Here is a 16638-nt window from a genome sequence, read left to right as displayed (position 1 = left end):
AGGAATGTAAATACCTCGATGTTCGCCTGGACAACAGACTGGACTGCAGACTCAACAGTGAAGTCATCTACAGAAAAAGAGAGAGCAGGCTGTACTTTTGAGGAAACTTTGGTCCTTCTGTGTTTGCATTAAGGTGCATCCTATATCCTATAAATGTGTGATATCTAGACTTAGCTTCAGCCTTTCCAGCTGTTTTGGACTTAGCATTAAGAAATTACATAAAAGTGAGAAGGTAAAAGAACATTAATTGTCTTAATAATAATAAATGCTATAAAACAAAAGTCTTTGCTTTTTATTTACATTTCTTCTTTCAAACGTTTCAGGTTTAAAGTTATACAAATGTGTTAACTCTGTCTGCATAGTTTCTGGCTGATTAAAAGTCAAATATACACTGTCATCCTTGGTTCTACACAATCAGTTCTCATATTCCAAACAAAACCTGTGTTGTGTCTACTTCAGTTTAATTGTTTCAGTTTCACTTTCTCCTAAAAAGTCACTTTGCAAACCTGACAAAGACACAACATGTTGATTTTAGCTGCATTTTCCTTTAGCAGGACATTTGGTATCAGATTTATTCAGTTTATGACCGTCCAACCATGAGGTTGTGAAGCTTTACGAGTAATATTAAACTGTAATTACTACATTAATAGTGTCTACAGTTCATATCATAGGAATACAGTGGGGCAGACAGATTTGTATGTGCAAATGGGGTTATTTGTAGCAGTGAGTTACCAAAGTCATGAAATCTGCTTTAGTGAAACTATCCCAGAGTTAAAAAGACCTTGAAATTCCTTTCATCATTCCCAGAGGTAAAGAGAGGGAAGGAAAGCCAACTCTCCCCCATGTCGAGGTGTGGGCGACTTCTGAAAGCCAAAAAGTTTTTCAGGGTTGACTCTTAACTTTTCTCTCAAAGTTAAGGGGGGAAAAGTCGGCTGTGAATGTAGAAGGACAAAAACAGCTGTGTTGGAATCCGACACAGGACTTGTTGCAGCTGTTGTTTCCGAGCAACATGCAAACACTGCTTATAGACTGGGGAGGATTGTGTGACTGGCGTTTCATCTGTTAGACAACATCCAGATTTCATTCCTGGTTTTACTAACATATAAACAGCATGTTTAAATGACATATACCATAAGAAAGGGTTGCAGAAATAGTAGGACTCTATTTAATGAAAACTTTTAAATCAGTCAGGCAGCAATTTCTTAAAATTTACTCTGGACATTATTGTAAATATTCACAGAAATAGAACTGTGCACTGATAGCATCAAACATGTTTACATACTTTAAATGCTGAAATTAGTCTTTTAATCTCAAATAGAAGTCAAGTCAGTCTTGCAACAAATCTGAAGAAGTGTCTTCAATCAGAGGCTTTTTAAAATTTGTTGCAAAACTGACCACTACTGGAGATTCTTCCAGTCCAAAGCACCAACATCCATGACAACTTGTTGAAGATACTTGGATCATATGAGTTGCAACAACGTTTTATTTCACTTTGGTATAAATAAAATATTTGTGAATAGAACTGGATTAATGATAGAAATGAACACTCTGACATTAAACATTTATTATTCCATAAACCTTATAAACATTTAACAACAAAGCATTCAATTCAACATGTAAAGAATATTTAGATAGCATCTAAGTTCATGTTAGTAATTTCAGTTTTAGTTTATTGCATCTTACTGTACATGTAGATGTGTGGATTGCATTTCTAGCATGACTTCTCATAAGAACATAAAAATGCATTAATTAAAAAATATATTTAAGAATAAACCTTTGATTGAACAGCGAGAGGTAATACTGAAAGCTTATTAATCTCTTTTACTAATACACAATGAGAAGATTATATTTCATTGTATATGTTTTAACCTCTTTTCTGAATGGATAAAGTAGGATGTGATGGTTTCCTCCTGGTGCTTTTAGTTTGATAAATGAGTTTTCCATCCTGAAGAGCCACTATCCTTCAATTATTAGATGCATCTCTTCTCCAGTATATGGAAATTAAATGACTGAATTCCTTCATGAGCCTTTAGTTATTTAGCTTTGCATTCAAAGACTAACAAAAGTAGGTAAACCCTACCTATTGTCAAATTCCAGAATAAATATAACACAAATATTTATATCTATGTATTTTCCATGACTTACTGGTTATACTGTGTGCTCGTGTGCTCCAGTTGCTCACTCTTTTAATACAGTTGAGCTCAAAATTATTTGGATTTTAAAATAATTTTTGATTATTTATTTAAAGTTTGATTCTGATATGGAGTTAGACAGACATCACTCAACAGGACAATGTAAAAGAGTGCCAGTTTTGAAAAAGAAAAGTATCTACTTATATTTAGATTTCAATAAAAATGCAAAGTCAAAAATAATTTACACACTCCCTTAAAAGAAACAGAAAAACTATTGGGGTCACTGCCATCAAATCTTTCTTGCTATTTCAGTTTAGCTTTTTTGCATGTTTCTTCTGGTAGTTTGACTGTTTGTCTTTGGTGATGACCTCCCACCTCTCGCCAAAGCACCAGCCCAAATCTTTGTCTTACTTTGGCTGGCCCACTCTAACCAAGATCACTCTAAAACTAAATCTAAGGTGGGTATGAATAATTATGAGCCTAAATGCATTTTGTGCATCACATCGAGTACTGACGGTTTTCTTTCTCTCGCTAAACAAAAACAGATGAATGTATAAGCTTCCATTAACTTGTTTTGCTGGCAAGTACTGTGCATAGCATTACCATGACAACCAGTCATGTGTATACAGTACAACACTCAAAGGGACAATATTATTCACTTACACAAATGAACTACAGTTTCAGATTTCGTCAACAGGGAGAAAGATGTGAGCAGGATTTGAACACCAGATCTTGAGTTCAAGCCAAGTTTCAAGTCTTAAGAACGAGTCCAAATAAAGTCAGGAATCTGTTTGTTGTGTAACCAAAGTGTTCCTGAAATCTGTGTCTCTGTATCTAAATACTGCTGTGGTGGCAAATCGTACACAGAAAAAGGAACCGTGTCTTTGATAAAAAATAACCTTTGTGCATAGACGTGTCACTACAGTAAGAACTGAAAAAGTCTTTGAACATGTTAAAAAATATTTTCACATAAATCAGTAAATAAAAAAAACATACTTATAGAAAGTAAAATCTATGACAAAATAGTCTTTCAGGGGAAAGGTTTCACTACAAGTAGAAATACATTACACAGTTATTACTTTGTATTCTTCGCTATCTCTCAGCCTCTTCACTGGCTTTGGGAGCCGAGCCCTTACCCACCAGACCCAAACTGCTGTTCGGTATACTTTGATTGTATTTCAGGTTTCTTCTCCCTTTAAGAATGAAAATCATTTTGGAGCGGTAGTGATCTCCGGCCAGGAAGTACAAGATCGGATCGATGCAGCTGTTGATGCTTGCCAGCGGCCTGGTGATTTTGTAGGTGAAGTTCACGATGTTGAGGAACTCACAGTTGAGATTCAGCACACGGGACGTGTAGTAGAGAGTCCGTGTGATGTGAAATGGGACGAAGCTGACTGCGAAAACCACCAACACCACGATGATGAGCTTGATGGACTTCTGCCGCGACCTGGACGTCTGCTGGCTGGAAGATAATCCTTGTCTGGGCTGACACAGGGTCCGCGCCATTAGACAGTAACACACCAAAATGACTATGAAGGGGACACCAAACAGCAGCACCATGACTACAGAACTGTAGTCAACGTACTGTTCGAAGGCTTCCTGACTGGTTGTGTCATGGCACAGCGTGTCATTGTCCCTCCTTGAGGTGGTGACGAATATGAGGTTGGGCACCAGGCAGACCGTCACGACACACCACACCGAGCCACACACCAGGTGAGCGTGACGGGACTTTACCTTAGTCAGCACTTTTATGGGGTGGCAGATGCCAAGATACCGATGCACACTGATGCATGTGAGGAAGAGGATGCTGCAGTAGAGATTGGCGTAGAAGAGGAAGCGAACTATTTTGCAGGCCGCCACGCCGAAGGGCCAGTCACTGCGGTTGGCGTAGTAGTAGATTAGAGTGGGCAGCGAGAGCACGTACAAAAAGTCGGACAGGGCGAGGTGGAACATGTACACGGTGCTCGGGTTCCACGGGCGCATCTTTATGAACATCCACAATGCCGTGGCATTGAGAACGAACCCAACAACAAAAACCAGGCTGTAGGACACAGGAAGCAGGATGTATTTAAACTCCTCATTAAAACGGCAGCTGGAGTTAAAGACTGATGTGAAAACCTCCGACTGGTTGTGTGAACTAGAGCTCCTGATGACCAGCTCCATGTTAGCCATGTAGACGACAAAACCTAAGAAGAAAAGAAAACATGGAGATATCAGGGTTTTCGTTGCATTAACACGTCAAAACAAACATCCATCGTCTACAGCCGCTTGTCTCTGCAAAGTCAATGGGTTGCCAGTGCCTAGCTTCAGCTGGCATTGGGTCAAAGGAGTAGGGCACTCTGGGTGGGGCAACACAGAGACATACAGAGTGAATGCACACTCACATGCGCAAATCTAAGGGCGGCTTAGAGCACTCACTTAACCCCCAGTCATGTTTTTAGACTGCGGGAAGAAGTCAGAGTACCCAGAGAGAAACCCTGCATGTATGTGGAGAACATGCAAAAATCTATGATGGCTTTAAAGCTTTATAATCCTTCATGATCTCCACTTACGCTAAGGAATGAGAATTAAAAAACCTAAATCACTCATCTTTCCACATCTAGAACCAAAATCCTAGACAGCAACAGGCAGGACTTCATTGCTGCTCATGCTTGTTCTGAAAATATTACTCTAGATGCAGCACAAACAAATGAATTCCTGTATATCTTTAAACATGTCTTAATGTGATCAACCCAAAAGTCTAATTACATTCCGTAATGGAAAAAGCTATCCACTACAGAAGCCAAGAGGTTTGTCCGCATGTATTTATTCCCAATCATTTTCTTGAGATAACGAGTTAATTTCCTATTTTCTGCAGATATTTTTTCCAATGGTTTTCTTGAGATTAGTTCATTTCTCAATGTTTTCTTGAGATAAATTAATTTCCTGATGGTATTTTACAATTCTAAGAATTACTTGCTTTAATTAAGTTTTTCTAGTAGCTTTTCCAGCATGAACTGCATGTTTAAGATCATACAACAGCATTTCAATCTGATTTGACTGCAGTTTGCAAGGCCACTCTAAGACCTGTGTTTTGTTTTTATTTCTGTGCACTTTTGACATTGACTTGCTGATGTACTTTGGACTAGAATTACCTTTTAGAGAGTAGAATTAATGATTCTATCAATCACAGCAAGTCATCCAGGACCTGAAGCAACAAAACAGCCCCGGATATGCTTACCTGTAGATATAATGTTCTTTTTCTGAGACATATGCTAGTTTTGCACCAGAAGTAGTGGAAAGCCTACCAGCAAAAAAGTTTCAATTTTGTCTTGTCAATCCACAGAATATTTTCTCGCAGCTCTTGAGGACCACAAAGATACTTTTTGGTAAATGTGAGACAGGCCGTTGTGTTCTTTTTGAGCAACAGCAGATTTCCCCTTTGAACTTTCACATGAGTGCCAGAAGAAAAAGAAAAATAAAAAGTCATTTTTTTCAATTATACTAGTTTTGATCTAAAACTACAGTAATATGATACCATCAAAACTCAGTGAGTTTCTTGGCTCCAAAAGGTCACACAATAGGAAAGCTGTCACCGATTCATAACATGGAAATGTCACTTGGTATTGAGAGACACTTATAGGACAAAATACTAGAATAGTTCATCTCAACTACTTTTTATATTTTTCTCTGATCAGTTACAACACAATAACTTCTGACATTGTTTGCAAAACACATTCAGAGAGTTTGATGGAGTTTAAACATGGAGCTAATCTTAAATGCAACACAGAGCTGAACACAGATATTAACATGCTGCATAAAAAACACCAATCTTTTTTCCTGTTACATCAGACTTAATTAGCATGGTTTCTGTGAGCAAAATGCAAAAATGTGTGAATGTGTTTGTAAGTGAAGTGTTTTGGGATCCTCTGGACTTAATCAAGCTTTGTACAAACACATTTATCATTTCCAAATTCAAAAAAGTGATTAAAAAAATCAGTTCCTGTTTATTTTGGCTTTTAGCAATTCTAAATAATTTTGGTAATCCAAAATGATCTAAAAGAGAAAAAGTTTAGAGTAATATCATATCAGACAGCAATAAAAAAAATGCTTTGCGTCATTAATTATATATATTACACAACTGCATAAGAGTCATCTGCATATTTGAGCATGATCATCTCTAATGCCTCTTTAACTACTTCTCTGTATTTAATTAATAAAGAAAATTGCAGACATCCTAAAACCGAACCTTGTTGTACATCCATCTTGCAGTTTTGAAAACTTAAGCGAACCCAAGCATATAATGTATAGCTTAATGTTTTACAACACCCAAACCGACTTACTGCAGTTTATTTTGATCTAGTTTTTCACACATCAACAATCATTTACATTAATACCTGTAAGACATTCTCTTGATGTTGTCACAGAACAGGCTAACTTAAACTAAGCTATTGTAGGGTGTGGCTTAGAGTTGCTTGTTAAATTTAATCAGGGTTTCCCTGAAAATAAAGTCATTACGAAACATCCGTCTTTCATTCATCACAAGTGATGTTTTCACAGATGTGCAACTTGCTTGCGGTTTTCATACTAATGAACCCCAGATGTTTGCTTTCTAGTTATCTCCATTAAACAAGACTATCCAGTCTGACATGGTGGTCAAGAAAAACACCAAATCATTTTAAAAATCTGTGAAAATGAGTGGGGAAAAGTTTACTTTGGTTTAAGTTAATTTATCTCAAAACTTTAAGGTTTGTTTCTCAAATTACCACAAAGTAATGTTTAACTCAGTGAGTGATCCAGGTTTGAAGGAGAAAGAAACACTCACACTGTAAGAATTTCACAACTCTTACAACCGCGTAAGAGTTGTAAAAATATAACACATGCCAAAGACTTTACATCACATGGATGATACTCTTCTTCAGAAAAGGTAGTAAAAACAGGTTCCTCTTGTTTTTCTTTTTGCTTCTGGCAGCAGTTTGTCATTGTTATGGTGTTCACTTCATACCTTAATTCCTCCAGGGTAAGACCAAGCTCTTCCTGGAAGTTTCATAAAAAACTTTTCTGGTTGGAGGGTAAAGATTCGACATTTCCCTTTCTCATCAAATGCCCAGTTAAATCATAAACCCAGAAACATATTCCAAAATTATCTACATGTTTTACTTAAATTTACAAGACACTGTAAAATGGACATGTTGAAGCTCATACCAGCACACAGTAATAAACTCCATTATGATAATAAAGGCTCATTTTCTGTAAGGTACTGTTTTCTAAACAAACTTAAACCCTACAACATAATCCACATTTCAGTGAATTCATTAAATTAATGGGCAATAAATCCCACATTAAGAAAAACAGTTATTATTTTGTTTGTTTTTAAAAAAGAAATCACTGTTGCCACATTTATTGCCACTCCTAAGACGTCCAATGAAGATATGCTTTACTTAATCACTTTAGCAGGTTTTAATTAATCTACAACTTTCTGTTATAGAAACAGAAAACAGAAAAAGAAAAAAATGCCATTCAACTAAAGAAGATATGCCTTGAACCCTTGCAAAGCAATGCAAATGGCTGCAAAAAAAGCTATTCATTTTGCTGATCTACAGTCAGTAAAACAACTGGAGGGTTGCACAGAAGAAATCTAAATTTTTTCCCACCGCTCACTGTGAGGGGAAGGTCGAAGAAGGAAACAAACAAAAACAACATCATTATTAGAGGAGAGATTATGCTCGAGCCGAACCAGGATTTTATTTGTAGTTGTTTTTCTTTACAGAGGTGCTATTAAATGTTGCAGGCGCTGCGACCATGTGTGCAACGTTCCACCATTTCACTGCTAAGCACAACATTCCAGTGTTTTATGCCACCGCACTACACACTCTTGTAACTTATTCTAAGCAGACCACAATCAAAACAACCAGTTTTAACGTTTAATAAAGCTGGTTCTAGATCCAAATGGTTCTAGAACTAGTTCATAATATGGTTGAGGAATTGCTTTTTATGAACAATTACTCCTTCTGGTTTTCTGCAACAAAGTTTGCTGCTACTTTTTCACTTCTGGACTGCTGTCATTGTGCCAATAAGGTGTTGTTGTTTTCTTTACAACTGGGGGAAAGTGTTAGCATCTCAAAAGCTCACATGATACCTGAAGTATGACCTCAAAACCCAGAGGAGTACGAAAGGAGACTTCATCGCTGCAGAGCACCAAGTTTCTCTGTCTGGTTTTCTATTCAACCCTAAAGTGAGACTTAAGGGGGAATGGCAAAAGCAAATGATGCAGATTAGCAATGCTTGCTAACAAGGGATGGTGTCATCCAGGTCATGTTATCGTGAAATATTGTCTTTCTGTGTCCTGGATATTCAGCTGTTTGCATGTCATTAGTGTCATATGGCAACAGTGTCCTCAGTCAGAAGCTTCTTCGGATTCGTTGCATGACTGACCGCTACTGGATATCTTTCTTCCCCATCTCATTTCCATCTACAACTACTCTATTAAGATACTTGGACGATATTACTTATGAAAACATTTAAAGTGTTTTTAAAATTAAACGTCCTTATTACATTACATTAAGTTCTGCAAGTTGATCTCAGCCTAAAAGAAATACAAATAATTATCAGATCATTTCACTAAATAATGTTTGTAAACATGTTTTTAAGGAAAGCTAAATATGTAGCCCATATTTAACTTTTTTTTTTAATGAAACTCACTTTCTCTTTATTTCACTAACTTGTTCCGATCAGAGCTTACACGGGGGAAACGGAAAGAAATACAGAAAATAGACCGACATTGTTCGCTTTTATTATCCTCGATTATGGTTTTCATAGATCGCTCATATTCCTGTTCGCGTTTTTATCCGAACTAAGCATCTGATTTTGCGGATTTTGCGCAGTTCAGTCAAGCCTTTGAAAACAAAGTTGAGTGAACGCGGCTGCCTGCACTCACCTAAGCAGGATCCTAACCGCGTTGCTGTCAGGAAGCTCTGATCCTCGAAAGTTGTTTATCTCCACTTGTTTCTGATGCCTGGAGCAAAAAAAAAAAAAAAAAAAAAAAACAGCGCTTCGTTGGTGCCTTTCCGTTGGTGTCCAGAAGCGACTGTTTAGGTTCACGCTTGTTGCAATTTGTGGTAGGAAGCTGGGGGTTGGAGTCCATGGCAGCGCAGCCAGAGACGTCAGTCAACACTGAGAGGAGTGAGCATGGGGGAGGAAATGGAAGCTGGGGAGGGAGCAACCCAAAACGAAGAGAAAGAGGAGAAATTGTAGGGTGTCATCTTTCGTTTAGAGCTTTAATAATCCCGTTTATGAATGTAAAATACACGCCATGTCAATTAGAGTAAGGGAGAAAATGGAGTTACGGATGAAGTGGAATATCATGAGTTAAAGCTATATTTCTGTAGAGTAGTGGTGCCCAAGGGTTGGGGTCAGGACCCTAAAGTGGGCCGTGGAAATCTGGGTATGCGGCCATAAACACTTCTCCAGATATGACTGCAAATGACAACCAAGCATCTGCAATTTAAGGTTCCATTTACCGGCCATAAACACTTCTCCAGATATGACTGCAAATGACAACCAAGCATCTGCAATTTAAGGTTCCATTTACCAGGAAGTGGAGGGAGAATGATAAATTCTTAGCACAACCATAATCTCCATGTGTATTATGACCAAAAGCTTCAGTAGCTCCATCAAATCACCAAAACACCAAAACACAAAGGGCTACACATTTATAAACTGGAATCTGACTTTTCAAAGTTACTTTGGAGAAAAGTCATACTCTCTTATACCAGCTTCATCTTCTATAAACGCTGTTTCCAAGTCTGATTATTATGGAAGCCCACTTCCAACACTGATGATAAAAAGTGTATTATGGCATATCTACCTCATCATTATGAGATAATTTGTCTATTTTTTTCCTCTTCTTTTGACATGGGATTTTGCCAAAACTTGCTAGATTTCACGGCTTGTAAATCCACTTCTGAAGTATTGCCTCAGGTTAGCAACATCCATTTCTTCCTATGAATTTGTCATTCACCTCTTTAGAATGCCACAGAGCCAATTAAAGGTAACTTGTAGTTACAAGATACTGTCTCATAATGATGAGACACAAGTTTTGTTTTTTTTCATCAGTCACAGAAATGGGCTTCCATAGGTTACAAACACTGCCAACTCTTTTAATTTTCTCAAGTAGTGTTAATAAATCTCTTCTTTTAAAACAGGATAAACTTCCTTTTTTCAGTGCCACTGTAAAAAACAGTAACCAACTGATTTTAAAATGGCAGATAAAAGTTATGGTGCAAGAATGCTGCCAACACAAAGGTGGGATGAATTCAATAAACTCTTTTCCTCAAATAAGTTACACAAAAATTCAGAATACAATGGAGACAGTAATCAGATTACTTTAACATTTATAGTAAGAATACCAATTGACTTGAAAATACATCATACTTGTTCTGACTGGATAATTAAACCTGTTTTTCATGGTTGTGTTGAAATGTCAGTTAGAACCTTGTTTGCCCCCTTCAGCAAGTTATGGCCCGTCTTGATTAATGGTTTATAAAAACAAATCATGTTTGGTTTTTTTCTCTGCAGCCTTATCAGAAAGGAGGTCTACTGAACGAAGCAATGTTTTGACCAGTTTTATATATTTCTCCATCACTTTGGGAAAAGCAAAACAGAATTTTAATCTGAATATCTAACAGAAAACACATTTTATTTCTCTTTTTTCCAGTTGGGATGATACAGCATTCTTGCATTCCCACAATTTTGTCTTTCACAATCCATTCTGTCAAGTTTTAAATCATTCTAGTTTTCAAAGAGGAGCACACATTTGCCTAAATGTGCTTTTTGCAAACCAGAACCACATTTTGATCAGGGAAAAGAACTCACACACAATTATTCAAGGTGTAAATGTTCAAATGTTTAATCATCTGGGGATCTTACCAGTCACAAGTCTGCTTCCAGATGCTGCAGCATAAAACTAAAAATAACAGATGTTGTTATTGAAGCAGACTGCAACAATATATTGCTGTTAAAATAAAAATAATGCCAACTCAACTCTGGGAGTGTTTTCTGAAAACCAGCACAGGAAAAGTTTTGTCAACTTCACATGACTTTGATATTCAGAAAGTATTAAAGTAACGTTATAACTTATAAATAAAGATAATTTATCTGACAATGACGTCTGAATTTTCCAAGGAGTTAAAATTGCAAAGAAAGTGAAGGGGATTTTTTTTTCTTTTCATTTCAGTATTTATTAAAATAATAAATTTGGGTAATGTAACAGTTTACAAAACATTCTGGGGGTAAAATGTTCAAAAATCAACAAAGTAAGTAATAAACATTACAACAGCATCTGAAACCATTTGTTTATATATACTGTACAAAATTGCAAATTACTTTTTAAACTATCTGACATTAAATCACTTAATCAAAACTTGAGTTACATAGAGGCATACCTGTGTCCATACTTTAGGCAAGACCAGAAAAACATAATTATTATTGTATTATTCCTTGTGTGACATCACATCATATCATAAAGTGAATTATTGACCTCTAAAGGTTTATTTAATCTGACCAAGGAATTATGTGCAAGTATAAATACCATTGGAATGTCCATCCATTATACTGTTCACCAAGTAGATGGGCTTATGGAAATACTCTCAACATTTTTGGTCTAAGTAATGAAGTTTAAAAGTCAGTTCTAAATACCCAGGAAATGCTTGTAAACTTATAACTTAGAGGCCAGTGGGGAAAAAAAAATGGTCTGATAATTATTTCTCATTAATGTTGAGATGTTTGAAGAAAATCACTGAACGATGCTGAGAGAAAATCAAACAATTTCCAGGAAGTTTACACAAAGAAATACACAAAATTAGAACAAAACAGACATCCATCATGTGATTCAGTCGGGTCCAGTTTCTGGCTCGACTGGAAGTTTTGTTTCACATCAAACACACCCTTTGATGTGAAACAAAACAGTATGGATGGGCACCTGATTACGAACAGATTTTTAGATAATGATAGAGTCACACAACGTTGCACAAGCAGTGAGCTAAAGGGAATCTAAAGTTGGCCAGTTATCAAAGCTCTCTTGTTTTGTCCTGTGCAAATGGCTGTCTTATAAGTCCTAAAGTACAACAACCGTTTGGGATGTCAAAATCATTCATCCTTTTAACAGAATAACTTGTTACTTTGAGACAGATTCTGGCTAAACTGGGAGTACATTGTGTCCACATGATAAAATCCAGCTGGTTCGCTGAAATGAGGAGAAAACCAAAACTTTCCTGGAGAAACTTGTGAAATATTAAAAAAAAAGAAGAAATATTTCACTTATGCACAATGAAGTTTAGCTCTCATGCGATCCAAACCAACAAAATCGCTATAAGCATATAAACAAAAAAGCCACTGACAGATATCGTTAAAGTTAAAAAAAATGTTTTCTTCCTCATGCTCAGCACATTTTACTGCTAATTTTAAAACTTTCACAACTCTGTTGGGTAATGCTTGTGCTTTGTCTTGTGATTCTACTTCTTTCAGTAAACTAGTGGAAAAATGAGGTCATCATTGGTGTAATTTGCTATCAGGTGAAACAATTTGCAATGAAAACTTGCTTAAGCAGATACTACAAAAATGCTAACCCCCCCCAAAAAAAACAGCCGGAACCAAATGTACATGAATAAACATTTACTCTCTGTAGTTGTGGCACTTTGACTTGTGTCTGAGTTATTTATCTTAGGTTTTTAGGATTTTATTGGAGATTCACACAACAAGGCGTGGAATGATAAGGTCTAGTCATAAAGAAATAAAATCCAGGCAGATGTGCGCTGCAGCTAAAGACAATAAACTCAGATTAAATCTGAAGGTTTACTTAATAAGTTACTAAAGCCTCAAATGTCAGTGAACCTAACCGGTTTTATTGGAATAACCTATGCTGACAAGAGCAGAAAATACTTTGTAACTCATTTAAATTATTATTTATTCATTTAAATTATTTTATACTGATGTAAGTAAAGCAATACAGTAGCGATATATGTGATGCAAGTGTCATATTGTTAAAATCTTTGACTACATATCAACAATATGGCAACAAATCAGGAATCACATCCATAGTAATGATTATATTATAATGACAATTGACAGATTTATAATTTTCATAAAGAAGATACAAAATATGGGTGTTTATAAACCATAGTGTGATTAAAATCAACTGATTTTAGTAATGTTGTTCTGTATGGCTGTAAATGGTTAAGTCCTCCCTAAAGAGTAAACAATATAGATCCTACTTCATATTTTCTTCAAAGAGGATTTTAGAAAAACTTGTTTTTGATTGAGTGAGTCAACTAATGAGTTTCAGTCTCGTTTGAGACCAACCACAGTACAGAAGCAGTAGAGCTAAAGCTGGTCCTTTTGGTTGAGGTCTGCTTTGCATAATTACAATTCTTTAGCTGTCAATTAAATGTGGTGTTCCCCAAGGCTCAATATACGGTCCCATTCCTTTCCATCTGTACATCCTGTCTCTTGGGGATGAGAGACACATGTCCATAGTTATGCAGATGATACTCAGTTTTATATTACTGTGTGTCCTGATGCCACAAAACCCTTAGATTCCATTTTCAACTGCATCTTTGACATCAGCAGATGGTTGGTGGAAGATTTTCTACAGCTCAGCCTGAACAAAGCAGATTCACAAGTTATTAGTCAGAGTTGGTTCTGACACCTCCCCCATGTGGGGTTGTGAAGGACTTTGGTGTTATCTTAAATTTAAAATCACACAGAAGTGAAACAAAAGTATCATTCTTTGACCTAGAAAATATTCCAGGAGTGTGACAGTTTCTCTCTCAAGCCAGAGAATCTTGACCCACATTTTCATCATTAAAGCCTCATTCTGACCGATAATTCCTGGTTCAGTTCTAGCTAAATTGCCTCCATCGGTAATGTGCTCCTCGCTATGTGGGTGTGGAACTGGGTGGGAACTGATCTGTGGTCAGTCATTCTGTGCTTGTACCCTACAGCAGACAATTCCTCCAAAATGTCTCTGTATATTTGTTCATTGCATCACATTCACTGCAATTAATACAAAACTCACCTGCATGTGTTTTTTTTTTTTTTTTTTTGGAGAACCAAAGAGAATTTACATAACTTAGGTACAAAGGAAAGTCGCTTTGACTTCCAGTGCCTTTCAGGATTTATTTAAATAATATTTTTATGATTTTTTTTTAAAGTTTTGCATTCAAAGTTTTAAAAACAGACTTTGTTAAAGCAAAGTCTACAAATGAGTGTTTTTGTAATTGATTTTATTATTTTTAACCATTTATTTCTTTTAGGCGTCAGTTGATTATTTTTGACTCTTATTTTTTGTTTATGTATTGAACTTTCTTGCTTTTACCAGCTTTGCCAATTTAGTTTACTGTTTTCTTTCTACTTATTTCTCTGTGGCTTTTTATATTGCCAGTGTTTTCAATTTCAGCTTTAACAGTTTCCTCTGTTGCCATGGTTACAGTTTAGCGGGTGCTCATGGGACGTTTCTCTGGGTGGGCGGGTTTTTGTTCGATGTATGAAAAGAGTTTTCGAAACTAAGATTGATTTATTGATTGACTGATCTATAAAGTTAAAAAAAAATCTTCTCCCAAAATTCTCTAAAATATTTTTTATCTGACATCAGCTCAGTTTTGTGCCACAAACTAATTGACTTATTTGGCTGCTTCTTCAGTATCCCACTTGACTTGCATTAATAAAAAAAAAAAAAAGTTGGAAAACTGCAGGAACTGAATCATCAGTGAGTTTAGGGTTTTGTGGGAATATATTTCTCTTCAAAAATTTGAAAAACTCTTCAGCACCATCTGTAAAAAAAGAGAAAAATGTGTCAAAACATATAAAACGATTTAGAAATTAAACATTTGACTATATTGACAGAATATTTACAATCCTGTCAATTAAAATGTGAGACAGAGAAACTGTCTGAGCCTCTGTACTGCAACAGATTCATAAGTTAAAACTGCTTTTATTATTATTTCACAGACCACAGTCATTTTAAAAATTAACCCTGTAAACTGCATCCAAATGACCAGGCTTCTACAATAATGTCTCTGTTTTCTAAAAATGTTCCCTTGGACTGTGCCTCCTATTTTAGACTGTCAATCTAGAAACTCCAGCCTTAATTGTAAAATGTCCCCACTCCAAATGAAAGTGTTGATGATCTATTTTTTCTTTCTTTTCATGCTAGATGCAAATTCTGACATCTTTACTGTGATTTATCGATACACCACTGTTTCACAAATTGCATCTTTTACACGCAAAATTCAAATTTACAAAGATTTTAAGACTGACCAACACACAACAGCATTCAACCGTGAAGAGGAATGATTTGTAAACAACAATTCAAACAGTGTCTGATCACTTATTAATTAGACGGAGTCCAGTTGTGTATAATGTAATATCAGTATATGCAGCTATAGGTTCGTCAAAAGATTTGCAGAATAAAGAATGAACACAACACTTATATTTTCATTTGTAAAATAAAAGAAAAGAAAAGTTAGGATTGTGAAGACAGCCAGTTAGACTCAAATTGTTTGTCACTTCAAGCATTAACACGAGGAGTAAATCGGCACTTTAATGCAAACTGACAATGGATTTCAAATCTTTCTGTTTGGAGTTGATGCATGTGAAAACAGCCTTTTCCTTTATGTACAGTTCACAAGTCGATACAGAGGTTGTAACACTCATCAGGAGGAATAAAAAGAATAAATCACTGAAGTGGAAGGTAACCTCAAGAAAAACATTGGAGAAAAAAATGAAAGGCGCTCTGTTGCATTGATTCTTTCACCTCTATAATAGAAGCACCGATGCTTCCCTGCAAACACTGCTCTGCTCGGAGACGAAGTGCGTTTTCATGTGAACTGGTGACTTTTTCTGCACATGAACTGCGTTGGCTTATGTTAATTTAATGATTTGCAGTTATATAGCAGCTTTAACCTTGATGTCTCTGCGAAGCTCTTCACAGTGTTTCTTATTCAACTGATTCATACACACACTGTTAAAGAAGCCATGCCAGGTGTCGGCCTGTCTTCAGGAGCAACGTGGGTGGCCAGAAGCTGTCAGCATTTTGAAGGGACAGGTTATCAGTGCTACAAAGGCTTCTCATTTGTATTGATTCAGGAGCTTTAATTCATTAATTTCAGTCAAAACTCAGCTAACACATGTAGCCCATCATATTTAGTGCTACTGCCAAACTCAGTGGTGCATAGAGTACCCAAAAATTGTACTCAAGAAAGAGTAGCACTTGAACACATTTATACTCAAGTAAAAGTAAAATGTAGCTGTCTAAGAAATTACCCAAGTAAGAGTAAAAAAGTATTTGGTAAAAAAAAAAAAAAAAAAAAATCTGCTCAAGCACTCAGTAACTTATCAAAGTAAATTATTATTCATTTCATATTTAAAAATTACATCATCATACAGATTGGCGTTTGGCATTTTAAGAACAAAAATGACAATAATTCATATAAGTAATAAAAAAAATAACAAAATCAGACAAAATAAGTTT

General features: G+C 36.1%; 1 protein-coding gene across 1 annotated transcript; it reads right to left on the bottom strand.

Annotated features, from left to right (window-relative positions):
- Window positions 1-1142: 1142 nt before the first annotated feature.
- On the bottom strand, window positions 1143-9657 carry LOC106926727 (P2Y purinoceptor 4). The gene is made up of 2 exons (XM_015001823.2): window positions 9049-9657; window positions 1143-4318 (listed from the first exon to the last, which is right to left on the bottom strand). The coding sequence occupies exon 2, from the start codon at window positions 4302-4304 to the stop codon at window positions 3225-3227; it is 1080 nt and encodes a 359-aa protein (XP_014857309.2). The 5' UTR covers window positions 4305-4318; window positions 9049-9657; the 3' UTR covers window positions 1143-3224.
- Window positions 9658-16638: the final 6981 nt, after the last annotated feature.

The sequence above is a fragment of the Poecilia mexicana genome, unplaced genomic scaffold (assembly GCF_051168715.1).
Source record: "Poecilia mexicana isolate PSO_F unplaced genomic scaffold, ASM5116871v1 scaffold_10, whole genome shotgun sequence".
In the NCBI taxonomy this organism is placed as follows: Eukaryota; Metazoa; Chordata; class Actinopteri; order Cyprinodontiformes; family Poeciliidae; genus Poecilia; species Poecilia mexicana.
Note: the sequence above shows the minus strand (reverse complement) of the source record. Positions and strands in the feature narration are given on the sequence as shown.

Bases quoted from the DNA above. Each gene is read 5' to 3' on its own strand.
- LOC106926727 (XM_015001823.2), bottom strand. From the start codon at position 4,304: ATGGCTAACATGGAGCTGGTCATCAGGAGCTCTAGTTCACACAACCAG.